Source organism: Pezoporus wallicus, unplaced genomic scaffold, assembly GCF_028554395.1.
Source record: "Pezoporus wallicus isolate ANWC-B61680 ecotype Strahan unplaced genomic scaffold, APGP_CSIRO_Pwel_v1 scaffold_2584, whole genome shotgun sequence".
Taxonomy (NCBI): domain Eukaryota; kingdom Metazoa; phylum Chordata; class Aves; order Psittaciformes; family Psittacidae; genus Pezoporus; species Pezoporus wallicus.
In genome coordinates this window covers 3,942,910-3,961,096 of record NW_026642851.1, presented here as the reverse complement: position 1 = coordinate 3,961,096, position 18,187 = coordinate 3,942,910, and the positions used below count along the sequence as shown (strand labels likewise).

Genomic DNA, 18,187 nt, shown 5'->3' with positions numbered 1-18,187 from the left:
AGATGAAGCCAGATAAAAGTTAGTCAATATTGCTTTCCTTTGCCCCCAGAATACAAATAAGTTTTATCCTTTCTGAAGTGTTTTTTGGATTAGGATGGTTTTTTTAGCCTTTTGGTCCAAAACAATGAAATGAACCTTTGCTAAAACTGAAGTTTGGCACCTTCTTGTGGAAGAGTGTTTTATTTCTGATGTTCCAAGTGTAACGGCCTTCACACCACAGTCTAAGGAAAATTATTTCTACTAGAAAGTAACTAATTCTGCTCTTTAGATGTTTTAGTAAGGTAAAACCACATTTTTTTGGTGTAAATTAACAGGTAAGCGTTAATCTGTCCTACGTTTTCCCTATCTTCTGTTATAAAAGAAATAAAAGTAATCTGTTTTACTTGTTTACATTAACAATAAAGGGTGTAATGGTAATTTTTTCATATTAATACGTTGGTTGGACTTAACGGCAAGCTTACGTTGACATCTTGGTTTGTTCAGAAAGGATTTACATGCATTAAAATATTCTAGTTATATGTAATGTGTGATTCAGGGAATCCTTGTGGCATTTTAGATTTAAATTTTCTTGTGTGGTTTTGGAGCTTGAGGGTATTTTTTGGTGGATTTTTTTGGGTTTTGTTTGTTTGTTTCCACACTGTTCTGTGTATTTTCGTTCATTGGCCTTTGCTAAAGGAAGACCTGGCTTTGGGATTTTTAGCTTTATGCTTACATAATAAATTTGTGGTTTGACTTTGTGGCTTTTTTTCTTGTATGTATGTTTAGAAACCTGCTGCTATTTTTTTTTTTTTCCTAATACTGATACATAGGCTTAAAAGTGCATCGTATGGAAATGGGTTCATGCCTTTAATTGGTATTCGGTTTCATTACTTTGACTTGAGGTTTTGGTTAAAGAACAGCTGTGTGATAAGGGCAGACTTAATGTTGTTTGTATTACCTGGGTTTGAAATGAAAAACAGTAATTAAAAAATGTAAATGACTATTTCTGGAAAGTGACCCCAGGGATGCACTTGATGTATGTTGTTTGCTACAGTTTGTGCAATGGAGCCGTATTATACAGTTTAATATTCAATGATATCTTGACCCTTGGCTTCTTTAAAGTTGAGCTTTAGGAGAATACAGTTGGCAAAGTAAGAATAGAGGATGAAATGTATTAATTTAGCACAAGAAAATCCCAAACCCAAGTCCCTTGAAATTTGAGATCATATCAAACAATGCACCGACTTTGAAACCTGTATTGTCTTTCCCACAGTTGCACAAGGACTGCTACATGCTCTCACCTAGTAACCTCTGGTACTCCCTGTTTTGTGAAAGAGCCTCTGTAACTTCTACATTTGCATTGAAATGGCTTGGGAAATGGCAAGGCTCAGGCTTTGCATAATTCTGGGAATGATATGGCTGCAGTGGCTGTTTCATTTGTTTTATGATAGACACCTGCTACGAGCAGGGAAGAATTAGGGTAAGAAAATGATAGCCTAATTATTCAGGTATGGGACAAGAATTTATTTCAGATCTCTGTAAATACTACTGGCAGCCTTTGCTGTTAATCATCATATTAAACAGTCCTCAGCAGGCCAACATTATTAAGCTGCACTTTCAAAGATAGATCTGAATGGCTTGACTGCCAAGTGCCAACTGGTTTTTAAAAATACACGGTCAGTAAGTAGGCCTATCAAAAAATCATTGTGCGAGTCATTTCAGTCTCAGCACTTGTTTGAAGCAGAAATACACCAGCGTAGAAATGAGTATAGACTATGAGGAATGAGATGGAGGGCATCCTGTATTCTTTATGCTGAAAAAAATCCAGATTACTCTACTTGCTTTCTCTCCCCTTTCATGAAGGTGTACAAGTGCCGCCAACAACTGTGGCGAGGCAGGAAGAGCTGTTCGTCACACTTGATAGCATGTGTGATCTGCAAAGCTAGGATGTCAGCTGCATCACTTTGCAGTTGCCAATTTTCAGGAAAGTTAAGGAGGGGTAAGAATGATCAGTAATTTTATAAATTACAGAAAATCAGTAATTTTAAAAATTACATTAGAAATCCTTGTTGTCTCAAACACTTGAAGTTCGGCAAGGGGCAGTCTTCATTCCAAAAAGAATTTTTCTTTTGCTTTTGTAATTTCATCCAACTTCTCCCAAACTTGGCACCCTGAGAGTACTTTTAATGAATGCTTATTACAGACTTCTCAAAGCATAGCTCAAACTTTCTAGGATTTCATACTGAAGAAGTACCCTTGTAGGATCAGTGCTAACCTACCTGTGCACATGCTGCAGCATGAGATGGGACTTCCATCTGAAAAGAGGCAGAGCCAGACTGCTACTGGGACGTATCCCTCAGGTTTCAGATGATAATTTGAAGCACCTGGAGGATGTAAGAGCAAGGATGCTATTTTTCCGCTGAGTGTATTCAGTGCTTCTAATACATGCAGAAAAAGGAGCCCAATATGGAATTTGCAGGGTGCGGGAAGGTGTTGGGAAAGGACATTAGTGTGTATGAGTATGTATGAAGGGTAAAAGCACAAGAGTGGGCTAGAAGGAAATGCAGCATTAGAAGTTTTAGGGTGGGAAAGAGTTTAGGAGTGTGTGGGAAGATGGTATCTAGTATTTGGTGCACAAGGTCCTTTTGGGGATTCAGCTCTTTCTGTGGAGTCTTCAGTCTCCCCATTCTGTTTCAGCAAATAGGCATGAAACTGATACGCATGCCTTACACATAGCTGATCCATTTTGGGATGGAAGCTATTACTGTTGTCACTTTTTAAACTTAATTACGGCAGCCTGTGATCTAGTCTTCCTGTTAGCAAGATAGCTACAGATAAATCTGTGTGAGAGATATGGATCAATAGGTATTTTAGAGGAAGGGGCAATGTTACATACAGTGGATTTGAACCAGAATGCCTTGTTAAAATTTATCTTTAGCTGCACCTTTAGTTTCTTGCACTTATTTTACTCATTTTTTATATTGGAGTTTCAGTGTTGCCAGTCCTGGCAACTTAATTATGAGTCTCGTAACCTTTGTTCTTGTTCTGAAATGTTTAGAATTTGGCATTTATGTGACAATTGTCCTAGAATTTCAAAAGTAACTAAGAGATGAAATCCATGTGTATACTGAAGACCTACTTAAAATTGCATTGGGGATGTTGAGTGTCTTTTGTAAACTGCCATAAACCTTTTTTCTTTTTTTCTTTTCTCATTAGACCAAGGAAGGCAACAGAACCTGGGGGAATATGAATAAACGAACTGTTTTTGTGCTGCTGGTACTGGCCTTCAGAGAAACTGGGAAAGGTGGTGTCCCCCTTCTCAGAGCTGTGAAAACCGTGATAAAACCGATTAGCCATCTGTGCCTGTGTTGTAATTGGTGGTTTCTGTTGTCATGGGCAGTTAAAGAACAACCAGACTTTTGTGAGTTTATCTCTCAATGTACTGGTTGCACTGAGGTTAATGAGACTCCCTAGGAATATAAACACGTCATGTGTAAGTGTAGAGTATGAGGTGTGTATTTTTATTGTAACATTTCAAATAGAAACTATTTATTTGGGAAGTGTCAAGTCTGTGGTTGGCATATGAAATTCAAAGGCAGCTGTGAGACATTTTGAAGTCATCTTATGCATGGTTTTTGATATCCCTGTGGCCTCAGTGGAATCTTAGATGGAATTCTTTTTGTCTAATTTTTGTTGCCTCAGTAATCGTATCTGTTCATACTCAGTCTTTTTACATTTTGAATTATTTCCATAACCTTTCCTGAGGACAAACAGATATCCTGATAGATATATGAGCCTTCAGTATTCTAAGCTCTAAAAACATTGCAAGATTTTTTTCAGTCATTTTTGTCAAAAGTTTGTCAGACAGCAGCCATAATGTTATGCTGGAGTACCTCACACATACATGTTCCCTCAAAGACATCTAGTTCTGCTGGGAATTATACCTCAAAAGAGTTGTTCTGTAGCATTTACATTTCTGAGGCCTTCAAACCTTTCCTCAGTGAAACTTTAAGTTGACATTTATCCTTGAATTGCTCTAGGGGAAACATAATTTATAAGTTTTGATGCTTCTCGTGTTCTAGATCCACTTAGATTCTTATTTAAACGCAGTATTGTTTTTTTATGGTAGAACTTCTGTTTTGCTCCTGATCCTGTAAAAGGTTTTGTAAACAGAGGATTTCATCCAATAAAATGGGATCTACACATAGAATATCTTATGTTGGAAGGGACCCATAAGGATCGTTAAGTCCAACTTCCTGCTTTTTGCAGGACTACCTAAAACTAAACCGTATGATTAAGGGCATCGTACAGACCCTACTTGAACTCTTGACAGGTTTGATGCCATGACCACTTCCCTGAGGAGCCTATTCCAGTGACTGACCATCCCCTCAGTGAAGAACCTTTTCCTGATTTCTGGTCTAAACCTCCCCAGACAAAGGTTCATACCTTTTCCTTGTTGCTGGTCATGTACATTTGTGTGTAGGCTGGGTTGTTTTTAATTTGGGTTACACATTTAAAGCTGAGTAAAGTTTGCCTAATGTTATGTGGGAGTCTAATTGTTACTCATTGGCATTATGTGAGGTAGCACAACCTGGCTGAAGATGGAATGCTTTATTTAAATATCAGACCCTAGACAGCATGAGAGAAACAATTATATAAAGTTACAGCAATTACATTGTTCAGATTGCAAATTAATACTTTTCTTTCAACAGAAAGAAAAGGTACATTATGGCTGAGAGCACGTAACTAAAACAAGTACGTACCTTGCTGCAAGTTCTTTCTTGGCTTTCTTTTTTTTTTTAATAGTTAGTAACACTGTTTTCTGAATCAGTTCTCCTCTTACCTCTGAACTGTTCTGCTTCTGAACACTGAAACAGAAGGCAAGGGAAGGTGGAGTTCCCTCCCTCTTTTGCTTGAATAGGTGGCCATGCAGGCCATGGACACTCGTCTCGCCTCTCTGTCTATAAAGAGTCTGATAGAGTGGAGTGCTATTTAATGACTAGACTGCTAGGGTAATACTAATTTTATTTTAAAGTTTTAATTAAAACATCTTACTAATTGAGAGAACAACAGAACAATCAAGTATCAGTGATTCTTCGTAAGAGAAGTTTTTTAACATCCAGATTGTGAAGAAATTGTGTTCACTGCTGCATAGTTTGGTCCATGAACCATGTAGCAAGTGCTGCCTCATTTTTTTGAGAGTTTATGGTTCCTTTCTGGAAAAGAGTGTGAGATTTATCTTAAGAAAATAGCTGAAACAATACATTATTATAATTTTAGCTGCATCTAGATAGCCGTGGGACCTCTTGGATTATGAGGATGACTGATTTAAAGGGGTTTGGCTTTGTTTTATGGTACAGTAAGAATCCTTTCTGTAGTAATCTTCTGCTAAACCAGTCAGAAATAAAATATAGTTCCAGGTTTGTTTTTTCCCCCCAGGAGATTTTGCAAGTGGGTTTAGTCTTGTGAGAGTTCTGAAGAAGGAAGTAAGTGTCTGAGTATCGAGGCAACTATGCTTCAGGAGAGATAAATGGCTACCTCATTCTTCTCCTCCAAAATAGTTTGTTATGTGCAGAGTTTAGATACCTTCTGGAATAGCCAGAACAAAAATAATGAAGTATCAAAGTAGTGTATGGTGTCTCTGAAATATGGAGGTTTTTTTCATGGTGTTTGGGAGAAAACACACCCTTCCTCCACCTCCCCACCCCCAATACTGCAGAGAGCTCTTATGCAAAACTGTAAATGTTCAGTATTTTATAGACTTTATGGCTTGAAACATTGTGCTGTAGATCCTGCAGCAGTGACTGAAATGGAAGAAAGTACCCATTCTCAACTTCCAACCGGTCATTTCTATGGAATTATTCACCTGTTTTTGTCATAAGCCTTAATTTCTTCTCTTTCCTCATGTGGTAGGGAGTCTTCTACTTGACACAAGAGAGAGACATAAGCTAGATAGACAGATTAATCAATGTATTTGTTTCCATGTCATTTAACTAAAATTAATTTCATTTGCATTTGAATTTGTTAGACAGAAATAGTATGTTTCCTCTAAAATTTCTTATTGAAATTCAAGAAATTACTGAATATCTGAAACAAGGTAATGGAAATCCTCTCCCTCCTCCAAAATTAGTATTTTGCTTCTTTTTTTAATTATTAAAACCTTTGGGGCTTATTGAATTTTCTTGATAGGTCACAAATATTTGCTCTTGAGATGAATAAATCAAATCTGGTGATGTAAAAACCATCTGCAGCCTTCTGCAACCACCGTGTGCTTCATCACATGAAAATCTATGTTCTTCTACTTCTCAAGAAGATGGTAGAGCAGGGTATCTCCAGGGAGTCTGTTTAAGAGCATACTCTAATGAGGTCCAGCTCCAGAGGTGCTGAAATACAAGGTCTGAGGAGGTTAAAAAACCTAGATGGAATTTTCTGTGAGAGTGAACACGTAAGGTGCTGAGGCTGTGTTACCACTACTTGTGTTTTGTAGAGGTAGTTTTTATAGTACGAGGAAGAGGCTTTTTTCTCCAGTCATTTCTGAAGTTCTCAATCTTCAACAGCTCCCTCCTTTTGAGATCCTCTCTGTTTCTTGCGTAAGATGTCCTGGGAAAACAGATAAGCTGCTCAACATGCATTAGAGCTTTATCAGTTTCTGGACTGAAGTGCCCTTCAGTGAGAATGCCCAGGTGAATGCAGTCTTGTTGTCTGAATTCCTGAGATAAAATGGGAGCAGTCTGCAAGGGGCTAGTGACTCAAATGGTAAAGGGCTTTATAGGTCAAAACTAACACTTGGAATTTAACTAAAGAACAGATCAGTATTAGTGCAATACCTGCAGTTCTGGTGCTTGTTTCCTGTGAGGACTTGACTCAGCATTGCATAAGGTTGAGCTTCAACACACCTCTTTGATATACATCATTCTGTGCTGATTTCATTAGGAAAGAACACAGGTATGGGTAACTGCAGTGGAACTCTTGTCCATTAGGTAGTGGACAAATGTAGCTGGAAGTAGGGGAGATGATTCTCACAGCTGCTACTCATATTTGATCATGAGAACCAGCAAGATTCCTGAATCGGGTCTTACTTGAGTGGTTTTTTTTTTTTTTGTCAACAACTTCTTTAATCTCATACCACAGATTTTCCAATCATTGTGGTTTGCGTGATGCTTATATATTCATCACATCTATCATGTATCCCATGCAAATCAGGTGAAATACCCATTATTGAGACCTAGAGGAGAAAGGTGACTGACGCTCCAGGTAGAAGGTAGAGACATAGAAGAGAGATTAAAAAATGACACATATAAAAAAAAAAGCTGTTTTTTTAGTTGAACTGCCAAAAGTTGCCTAAAGATTCTACAAGATAGACTATTTGGATGATAAAAGAATAATGGTATTTCATGCTGAAATGTACAGACTTAGGCATATGAAGAACTTAATTGCAGCTAGGGATATGTAAGAGTGAGTCTAAACAAATTACATTATTCTGGATAAGAATTACAGGGTCATTGAATAATAGCTTGAAGATAGTGATTCAGTGTTCAGCAGTAGTCTAAAAAATAGGTAAGCCTTCAGAAAATAATTTGAAAAGAAAGGAGAACAAAACCAAAACTGCTATCATGTTATTGCAGAAATTCTCTTTGTGTAAATGTCATCTCAAATATTAGCCATCATAAACCAGAAATGACACAGAAGACACAGAGAAAACGAGAACGATCAGTTACAAGTGCAGTATATCTTCCATAGAGTTGAAGGTAGTTCCTACTTACTGAGAAATAATCAGGTTTTTTGGTTTGGTTTTCAGAAGAAGGAATGGTTTCTAACTGTGTAAAGTTCTACTAACCTGGAGGACAAAGGTATAAATGAGTTCAAAAGTGAAGGTCCTTCACAAAGTTGTGAAGGATAGGTCTGGATTTAATCTTTGAATTATGAGGTAAACTGCTGGTGATTAGAAAGATAAAACAGGAGGAGCACATTTGCCTGTCCTTGTCCTCTAACAAACTTGGTTGCTTTCAAAAACAGGCTAGAGGAACTTGTATTCTGAGCTTGTATGATTATCACCATGTATGTTCCTCTGACAGCTTTCAGTTATGTTAATATTAAAAAAGTTGATTTTTTTCTTTTTTTTTTTAAAAAATTAAGGCTTTCTGCCTATTCTACAGTGATGACCTGTTAGATAACAAAAAGATTGTAACATTTCTAGAGGGAGAGCTGAGAACTGAGCCTCCATTCAGCAGAACCAAGAGGAAAGAGATTGATTTGTACACCTTACCGTACAGTACATTATATATGAACCTGTAATCTATATTAGTTTGGCATAACTCATTCCCTGACATAAACACATCTGTTCTGTTACTGTCCCCATAATAATAAGGTGACAGCCATAGAGACTGATGCATATCATGAATGTTGAATCCATTAAGGTATCTGAGATGGTAATGAATCAGTTATTTGTTCTTCCACATGATGAGTTTGTGGCTTCATTTTCTGTAGATTGCTGTAATTAACATGCTTTATAGTGTCTCATATTTCTCAGTAACTTCCCGTGACAAAGAGGAGAACCTTAGATACGTGCCAGTGGTACTTCTCAACAGAGTGTACCATGGCTCCAGGGCTGGTGGTTCTTCTGCTGCTTGTCTCAGCTTGAAAATGAACATTGTGAAGAGTAAAAATATAAACAGGTTGTTGACCTGTTGAAAGGTTGTGAGGAGCCTGGAACAATTGCTGAAATTCTCTCACACCGCAGAACACCATATTTAGGATTAAATTTCACTGCTGTGAGGTTCTTTCTTCTCTCAGTTGCAGTTATCTCTGAAAACAGAACCGATCAGATGGCTCCTTTAGCAATGGCTAGGAGATGTCTTGTGAGATTCCCTTCCTTGCTCCAGGTTTGATTTGATATTTGGACACTAAATTTCAGGAAGGTGAGAATTAGGGCAATTGTTCTGCCAGGATTCCACTGGAGGTATATGCAGGTAAACCTCATATAAATGCACAGTCATGTAAACTTCTTTGAGTCTTAACCTCTTCTGTTCACTAATTTGGGGTACTTGAAGGTCCCACATGAGAGAATGCAGACAAGAATAGTCATGACATTGCCTCAGTTCCCTCCTACTGTGAATGCCAGTGGGAGAAAGGCTCTGACATTTCACTTGGTTTTGTCCCGGTTTTGGCTGGGATAGAGTTATTTCCTTCCTAGTAGCTGGTGCAGTGCTGTGTTTTGGCTTAGTCTGAGAACAATGCTGATAACACACCGATGTTTTAGTTGTTGCTGTGTAGCACTTATCCTGATCGAGGGCTTTTCAGTCTCTCATGCTCTGCCAGTGAGGAGGGGCACAAGAAGCTGGGAGCAGAAACAGGACACCTGACCTGAACTAGCCAAAGGGGCGTTCCATGCCACAGCACGTCATGCCCAGTATATAAACTGGGTGGAACTGGCCAGGTGGGACTGATCACTGCTTGGTGGTGGGCTGGGTATTGGTCAGTGTGTGGTGAGACATTGTATTGTGCATCACTTCTGTTTGGTGGGGTGTTTGTTTTTTTCCTGTTTGTTTGGATTTTTATTTTTGTTTGTTTTAGTTTTATGTTTCCTTGTTACTTCCCTTTTCATTATTATTGTCATTATTAGTATTATAGTTAATAATTAAACTGTTCTTATCTCAACCAATGGGTGTTTTTTTTTTCCCGAATCTCCTCCCCATACCTCTGAGATGGGGAGAATGAGCGAGCAGCTGCTTGGTACTTAGTTGCCAACTGGGGTTAAACCACGACAGGTTTCCAGGTTGGTACTGTAGATACTCCATCATTCTTCTTCAATGCCAAAAGTGTTGTCCTTCTTTAATGGAGCAGTTGTATTCACCTCATCACTCACTGTTGTCTTTTGTTGAGAAAATACAGGGTACATTTAATTTTAAAGTAAATTAAATTTCAGGCTTCAAGTCAATCCATGAACACCTTCTCAAGCTGTCTAGCATTCTGTAGAAGTAGTTTCTATGTATACTATAGAGGCCACAGAGGAAGCTCTCAGGAGTTCTGATTAATTTTCTGAAACTAATCTATATGATGCCTAAGGTAGTTTGCCATAGCATCTCACTTTAGGGTTGCCTTCAGGGTTTCATCACTTCATAGTCTAGATTGCCTTAAAGCTATAAATTGGTAGGATGCTTATTTCCATATAGTTTCTGCTCTTTCCTCAGAGACACCAGGGTCATGGCCTGTGGAACCTTGAATTCATAGGTCATGCGATCTTTTGCTGTGACCCTCAGTGAAGTTTTCAGCAGAAATTTTGATTATCCTTTAAAATGAAGTTTGTAAAGGGATAGAGGCAGCTGAGCAGTGATGGTGAGCTGGAGTCTTTCTCTTGTATGTAGGTAATTCAATTCCAGTGTAAGAGTTGTCAACAGTTACTCCCATCTGAGGGTTGTTTCTTTTACTGTTCTCATGGTATGAATTCATCATTTGCATTATGTGACAAACTTGGGACTGAAACAGTGGCTCAAAGGAACAATGCTTTGTGAAGAACAGAACTGATTTGATTATTTCAAAGTGGATTCTATAAACACACAACTTACTGTAGCTTATCTACGTTATAGGAATGTGGAGGTTTATTTGGCCTTGTTTTTTTTTAACTACGTTTTGTGCATAAATACTTTTTTTAGTTAGAAAAATCGAGATTTTTCCATAGCATTATAGAAAGACATCAGGTGATATAGGAAAGAAAAAAAAAAAAGAACCACAAAGCCTTTCATGTGAGTGCCTCAAAGTGAAAATGAGGGAAGGCTAAAATCCAGTGCTTTCAAATAAAATATGAGAATTTTAGTGCATGACACATTTAAACTTGAGAAAGAGATGAAGGTGAACTCATCTTTTTGTGTTAAGTTTTAATTCATTTATAGAAAGCTTTCTTCTCCTAGCTATAATGCTATGGATGACTTTGAAATGGGATATCATTGGGCTTTGTCCTTCTATGGGATTGGCTGTAGCAATATATGTAACTCAAAAAAATGAAACATTTTCAGGGAGTCTTCCCTGGGGTTTATACTGGTACATATTAAAAACCTAGTGTGAATTCTTATGTCTTCCTAAAGAAAAACTTTGTAAACTGTATCTCTAGTATTCAACATTAATGTTTTTGTCACAGAAATACTATTGCACTTTCCTGATTAGCTAGATTTGGTTTAGGTTCCGTTTTTTGGGGGGAGGGGGTATGCTAAATACAAGAATTGTCAGCTATGTGGTTTTAGGAATTGCATGTCATATTATATAGTTACTTTAATTAAAGCTACTCCACTAAGCTATCTTACTGATTGTTATCTACTTCCAGACAGAGTGCATACATTTGAATTTATACTGCTTGAGTTCTTTGTGGTGTTTTTGAAAAATGACTGGCTGATTTTCTGAGTAGTCTAGGTTATGCTGCTCTGTATTCAGTACAATAGTAACATTAAGTCGTAGTGCCAGAACATGAGGTTATGTGTATATGCAGGTACGTCATAAGTCTTGGGAATTATGGTGCATTTTTGGTCTATAATTTTATTTATGTATTACAAAGGTGCCTTCATTTCTGTTGTGAAATGTTGCTGCTGTTGACAACACAAATAACTGTATAATGCTGAAGATGAATGACTGCCATCTCTTACTGTCTTTCAGCTGGGGATGGGGAAATCAGGGAAACAAGATGCAGCTTATTTTACCTAACAGTTGATATAGGCTTTGTACTCTTTCCAGATAGCCTTTTTTTTTTTTTTACAGCATAATTTTAAGGTATTATAAAAGCACAAACACAGTACTAGGTGGGTTAGAATTCTCTCTGTAGTAGTTGGGTTTGTTTTTGCAAGTAAGAGTGGGATGTGGCTGGCAGAAGACTGTTTTTTATATAGCGAGGCATGCTATATTATTGCAGGGTAACGTATACTGGAGTCCTGTTTTGTGTCTGACTAGGTGTCCACCCCCAGTGGAAAAGCATACAGATTATTAAAAGTCAAATGATGATGAAATTCCATACCTTGACTAAGCTCAGCATCTGGTATCTGTGTGTGTTAACTGCTGATCATGCTGCAGATGGGGCTTTTGCATTTCTTCTTATCAAGTACTTCTGGCTAATAATTAGAGGCTAACAGAATTCCTTAGAACAGTATTTATGCAGTACCTTGAACTAAGAGCTTAAGAAAAAAAGAGTAAAAAAAAAAATGGTGAGGCTTGGAAAATAGTATTCAACTTCCCTAAGAGGAAATCCTAAATCATGTTGAAAGAAATCAAGTTCTTATCATAGATGTATCGCACCAAAATGTTTTAGTCTGAATTATTTTATTTATATGAGATCTTTAATAGCATAGCAAGGAACACAGAAGTATCTATCACAGATAAAACAATCTCAGTGTAACTGTGTAATAGTGTTCACAGGAAGATCTGGCTTTTCTAGGAGTGTCGGGGTTAGGTTTTCCTATTGCACAGAAAGCATATAGTTGTCCAAAGTCATTGGATTAATATTTTATATGCAAAGACTGTTTTCACTGAGTTGAAAATGTATATGGACTGGTTTAAGTATTTTTCAGATGCGTAAGATCATTACACAATGCTCTCCATGTTGTTGTTGTTCCCTTTGAACTTGAAGTTTAAATATTCTTTGTAATGCAAAGTGTATTTGAAATCAATCACTAAAACCACAAAATCTCTTTTTTTTTGGTTTTAAAAGTTGCAAAAATAATTGGCACTATGTTACATTGCATTTTATTTCAGACAGTGACTTTTTAAATGAAGTTCTATCATACCACATAGTGCAGATGGTATAGTTCAAATATTGGTATAATGAAGCAAATTTAACAGCATGGTGTACTTGGAATAACTTGTCACGCATTCCATTGTGCAAGATTATCCGCTGCGTCACTTGCCATCTTAAGAGAAAAAAAAATATTCCTTGCATTCAACATATTTTTGTTACTTCTGGGTTGTTTTATTAAAATTATGTCTTGTGTACTCTATGTATTCTAACTTCAAAATAAACCCGTACTTGCCAGTTTAGGGAAGGAGCCATATTTTGTGATCACCTGTGACAGTAAGGAACTGAACTGGACTTGTACAGGTATTGTCCCTTCCAGTCCTCTCTATCTGAATACAAATTGTTAAGCATCTTGTTAAATCAATTTTTATGAAGAATTTATGAATTTTTTTTTTTTTTATGGCCTGGGAAGAATACAGGGTCGTTGTCTGGGAAGTTAGGGACCAGGTTAGGAAAGCTAAGGCCCAGTTAGAATTAAATTTGGCTAGGGATTTTAAGCATAACAGGAAGGGATTCTATAGGTACATAGTGAATAAAAGACAGACAAGGGACAATGTAGGCCTCCTCTGGAAGCTATCGTTAGAGCTGGCTGCACAGGATTTGGAGAAGGCTGAGGTTCTGAATGACTTCTTTGCCTCGGTCTTCACTGGCAAAGGCTCTGACCACACCACCCAAGTCTTGGAAGGCAGACGCAGGGACTGTGAGAATGAAGGCCCTAGGCCCATTGTAGGAGAGGATCTGGTGTGAGACCATCTTAAAAACCTGAACATACACAAGTCCATGGGACCTGATGAAATCCATCCACGGGTCCTGAAGGAGCTGGCGAATGAAGTTGCTAAGCCACTGCCCATCATATTTGAAAAATCGTGGCAGTCAGGTGAAGTTCCTGATGACTGAAAAAGGGAAATATAACCCCCATTTTCAAGAAGGGGAAAATGGATGATCCAGGGAGCTACAGAGCAGTCAGTCTCATCTCTGCGCCTGGCAAAATCTTGGAGCAGATTCTCCTGGAAGGCATGCTAAGGCACATGAAAATCAACAAGGTGCTTGGTGACAGCCAGCATGGCTTCACTAAGGGGAAATCCTGCCTGACCAATTTGGTGGCCTTCTATGATGGGGCTACAGAACTGATGGACAGGGGTAGAGCAGCTGATGTCATCTACCTGGACTTGTGCAAAGCGTTCAACACTGTCCCGCATGACATCCTTGTCTCTGAATTGGAGAGACATCAATTTGATGGATGGACCACTCGGTGGATAAAGAACTGGCTGGATGGCCGCACACAAAGAGTTGTGGTCAATGGCTCAATGTCCAGCTGGAGACCAGTAACGAGTGGTGTCCCTCAGGGATCGGTGTTGGGACCGGTCTTGTTCAACATCTTTGTCGCTGACATGGACAGTGGGATTGAGTGCACCCTCAGCAAGTTTGCCGATGACACCAAGCTGTGTGGTTCGGTTGATACGCTGGAAGGAAGGAATGCCATCCAGAGGGACCTTGACACGCTTGTGAGGTGGGCTGATGCCAACCTCATGAAGTTTAACCATGCCAAGTGCAAGGTCCTGCACCTGGGTCGGAGCAATCCCAGGCACAGCTACAGGTTGGGCAGGGAAGAGATTCAGAGCAGCCCTGTGGAGAAGGACTTGGGGGTGTTGGTTGATGAGAAAATGAACATGAGCCAGCTTCAGTGTGCACTTGCAGCCCATAAAGCCAACCGTATCCTGGGCTGCATCAAAAGGAGTGTGACCAGCAGGTCGAAGGAGGTGATCCTGCCCCTCTGCTCTGCTCTCATGAGACCTCACTTGGAGTATTGTGTACAGTTCTGGTGTCCTCAACATAAAAAGGACATGGAACTGTTGGAACAAGTCCAGAGAAGGGCCACGAGGATGATCAGGGGACTGGAGCACCTCCCGTATGAAGATAGGCTGAGAAAGTTTGGTCTGTTCAGCCTGGAGCAGAGAAGGCTGCGTGGAGACCTCATAGCAGCCTTCCAGTATCTGAAGGGGGCCTATAGGGATACTGGGGATGAACTGTTCATTAGGTACTGTAGTGACAGGACAAGGGGTAACGGGTTAAAACTTAAACCAGGGGAAGTTCAGGTTAGATATAAGGAGGAAGTTCTTTACTGTGCGGGTGGTGAGGCACTGGAACAGGTTGCCCAAAGAAGTGGTAGTGTGAGGTTTCCCTGCCCATGGCAGGGGGGTTGGACCTAGATGATCTTGAAGTCCTTTCCAACCATAAGCATTCTATGATTCTATGACACAGAAGGTGGAAGCAGGGACAAGTAACACGGAAAGGAATACAGCGACATCTTCCAAGCATGCAGAAATTCAGTTAGGAAAGCCAGTGCCCAGCTAGCATTGAATTTGTTGAAGGATTTCAAAGGCAACAAGAAGGTCTTCAATGCAATAAATGCCGATTTTTTTTTTTCTTAATACAGTAAAAATAATTAACTTGGGAATACAGGACTGTTTGGCTTCTTTGTGTTAGATCCCATTACTCTGTGGGCTGTTTGGCTTGTTTTCTGTTTGAGTGCCTTGGTCCAACACCTTGCTTGCTTCTGGACTGCAGTTCTTGTTTTCTCTGGCTTGCCTTCTATGCTCCCTTTTGCTGTGGATGTCCACCACATTCCTCTTAACATGGTGCCTGTTTTTTGGCACATACTGGTCTTTGGAGGTGCTTGCTCACTATCTTTCTTTTTCCCTGAGGATCCTTCTGCCCTGTTCTCCGTCATCCTCAGACAAATTTGATGTTGACAGAATAAGGACAAGAAATGTACGTGTTTTGAATGTATTTTCTTATCATTTCAACTGGAAGCTTTTTTTTTATGTTTTCTTTGGACCTCCATGCTTGAGACACCTAATAAAAAAAAATTATAGCCTAGAGAGTGAAAGGGTTTTTTTTTTGCTTTCTTCAAAGTGGGACTCTGTGGCAGAGCCCATTTTCGATGGTCTCGTGATGTGGGTCACTGGAGCTGCCTTGGGCGTGAGCCAGGGCTGTGTTTCATCTGATCATTGAACCTCCTTGATACATAAAAATTAATCATATTTCTGTTTGTCTGGGATGTCCTCTCTGTTGAGCTGCATTCTTTCTCTCCTGATGGTTTCACTTATGTATAGGTTACTGTTGCCTGTCCTGACATAGTCTGTCCAGTGCTCCCCCAACTCCATGAGGTTTCTGGGGAGCCAGGAGCCATCTGAAGGACAGGCCAGCAGGGGTTGCTGTAGGAGTAGGAGATGGAGAAGACTCGCTGCCTCTTTTTCAGAGAAGCCCTCCCTAAGGGTTTGCTCCTGCTGCCCTCTTTTCGCTTCTACAGCACCCAAGTTCGCTTGGGCTCAGCAGTGGCTTCCCAGCACAGAGTAGGTGTCTGCTGCTTTACTCACAGCTTTGCATATTTTGTATGTTAATAAGTTAAATACTGCCATTCATCCTTATAATGCTAAAGCTAACTTCAGAGTTCAGATATGGCTCAATTCATTTAAAATGTTTTTTCATATTTGTTTTTTCCATAAATTCGGACAGTGTCATTCGTAGTGCTTATTTCCAGATGCCCATAGATTATTACTTTAATATCATTTGTCACTCAAGAACTTGCAGATTTCCTTCAGGACTGGAATGTAATTGAATTGGGAATGCTTAGTTGCATCCTTTTGATTGAATGTGGAATTTTTTTTCCTTAATTCCTATGAAATTACCATTAGCTAATTTGGCTGCAGTTCCGTGTTGGGTTGAGGCAGTGCTCCATTGTAAATCAATATATTTTCAAAAAGACTGCTGTAAATTGCCTGGATAGCATATGCATGGTTACTTTGGCTGCAATGCTGCTGCAGAGCCTCATACTCTGCCTTTCTGGGAACTCCACAGGCAAGTCCATCATATATTTAAAAAAAAAAAAAATCTTTTTAGAAAGAGCATGGTATTGCTGATGAAATTTAGACAGGGAAATGTTGTAACCTCAGTGCTCATCTGTACCTTTTATATTTTGCTCCACTAGGATTACCTTGTCTTGAGGGATTTCTTTGTTTTCTGCTTTAGATTTCCCCCTTTCTTAGCTGTAGTACAGCCGTACCATTTCAGCTTGCTAGTGCAGAAAGATGTTGTGAATTCAGTTGCTGAATGAGCCCAGCCTCATTGCAAACACTAACATTGCTAGAGAGATGCCAAAGAGTTGCAGGTGAATCTAACCTGATCTGGGCAACAGCAAAACGGTAAGATAGGGCTTGTTTAAGTCTCTGGGATTAATTGGATGCTGGGGTTTCCCGTTTCAACCTGAAGCCTAGTTATCACATGCTTCCAACTTGAGCAGGATTCATTCTGTGCATGTCAGGGTGGGTTTTCTCGGGAATGCTTAAAATCCAGGCAGCGGGAGGTGATGGGAAGCTGGGAATGCCACATGAGACCTCTCGGCAGCCACCCTGGTGAGACTCCCCAGCAGCACTGCCTGCGGTTTGTAAATATCAGGGAAAAGGTAGGGAAAGCCTTAAAAGCAATGTTTTTCTTGGTACAGCTTTGTATTTCTCTCTCTGGCAGCCTTATTTATTATTGTATTAAGAGGATAGCATGGACAATTTTTTCCAATATATGCTTGGCTGAACGCCCTCTGGGACGAGTAAGTGAAGGACGTGATCAGCCACTTTTTCATCTCTGCTAACAAGTCTGTGCATCTTGCTGAATGTAAATAAATGTCTTTATCAGTTGCATATTTGCTTTGTGGTGGAAGATAAAATTAAAATGATCCTTTAAAAATGCATGCTGTATCATGGATGACAGAATATCTTTTTGCCTTGTTAATCTCTGATTATTTTATTTCTTTTGCATGTATTTAATAAAACAAAAAGTGAGGTAGTCATTTTAAGTAGTCATTCTTGTATGCTTATGTAGGAGTGTGTTGGCAGTGGTTTGGATCTTAGTGGAATATTTCAACATATGAAAGCTTAGAGCAGCAGCATGCTCAGGGAAAGACAGGAGGAAAAAAGCAGCTGTTATCATCAGTACAAGACAGAAAGATTCAAATGTGGCCATTGTATGGAATAATTTGAATTATTTTGATGACTTAACTGACAGCTAGTATATTACGGTTGTAGATCGAGCTGTAGATCAACCTCAACAGAAATCCAGTCGAACTGTCCAAAAAAATGTTTAAGCATATGCTCTAGGATTTAAAGGAAACTAACTATGGTAGTAATGGTAGAGTGATGAAATGTTTTTTGCTGTTAATAGTTAAGTGTAAGAGCAGAGGGTTTTCTTTCTAGAGGAGCATGCTTATACTTTATGCAGTATGTGAATTATACTCCAAGAAGAGATCAGTCGTATATCAATGTGGGATCAAACAATTAGTTTGACAGGTGTTCAAGTTTGCTTTTTCTGTACTTGCCAATTGAGGCTTTTTTCTTCTTTGTCACTGAGATGATTAAAAGGGGAAGATTCGCTCCTATCCCA

The 18,187-nt window shown here is 39.1% G+C and overlaps 1 protein-coding gene across 5 annotated transcripts in view; it reads left to right on the top strand.

Moving 5' to 3' along the window:
- Positions 1–18,187, top strand: part of CDK14 (cyclin dependent kinase 14) — a 318,587-nt gene that overhangs the window by 53,575 nt on the left and 246,825 nt on the right. Inside the window, exon 1 of one of the 5 annotated variants that reach the window (XM_057432448.1) lies at positions 16,084–16,107. The exons of 2 other annotated variants lie outside the window; for them this stretch is intronic. Coding sequence is in view for 1 of the 3 variants with exons in the window: in XM_057432445.1 (XP_057288428.1) it covers positions 17,121–17,216 (96 nt within the window). In the remaining 2 variants the exon portion in view is untranslated. Of the gene's footprint in view, positions 1–16,083; positions 16,108–16,800; positions 16,957–17,062; positions 17,217–18,187 lie in introns of those variants that run through there. 2 more of the 5 variants (XM_057432446.1, XM_057432445.1) reach the window with 2 other exon arrangements.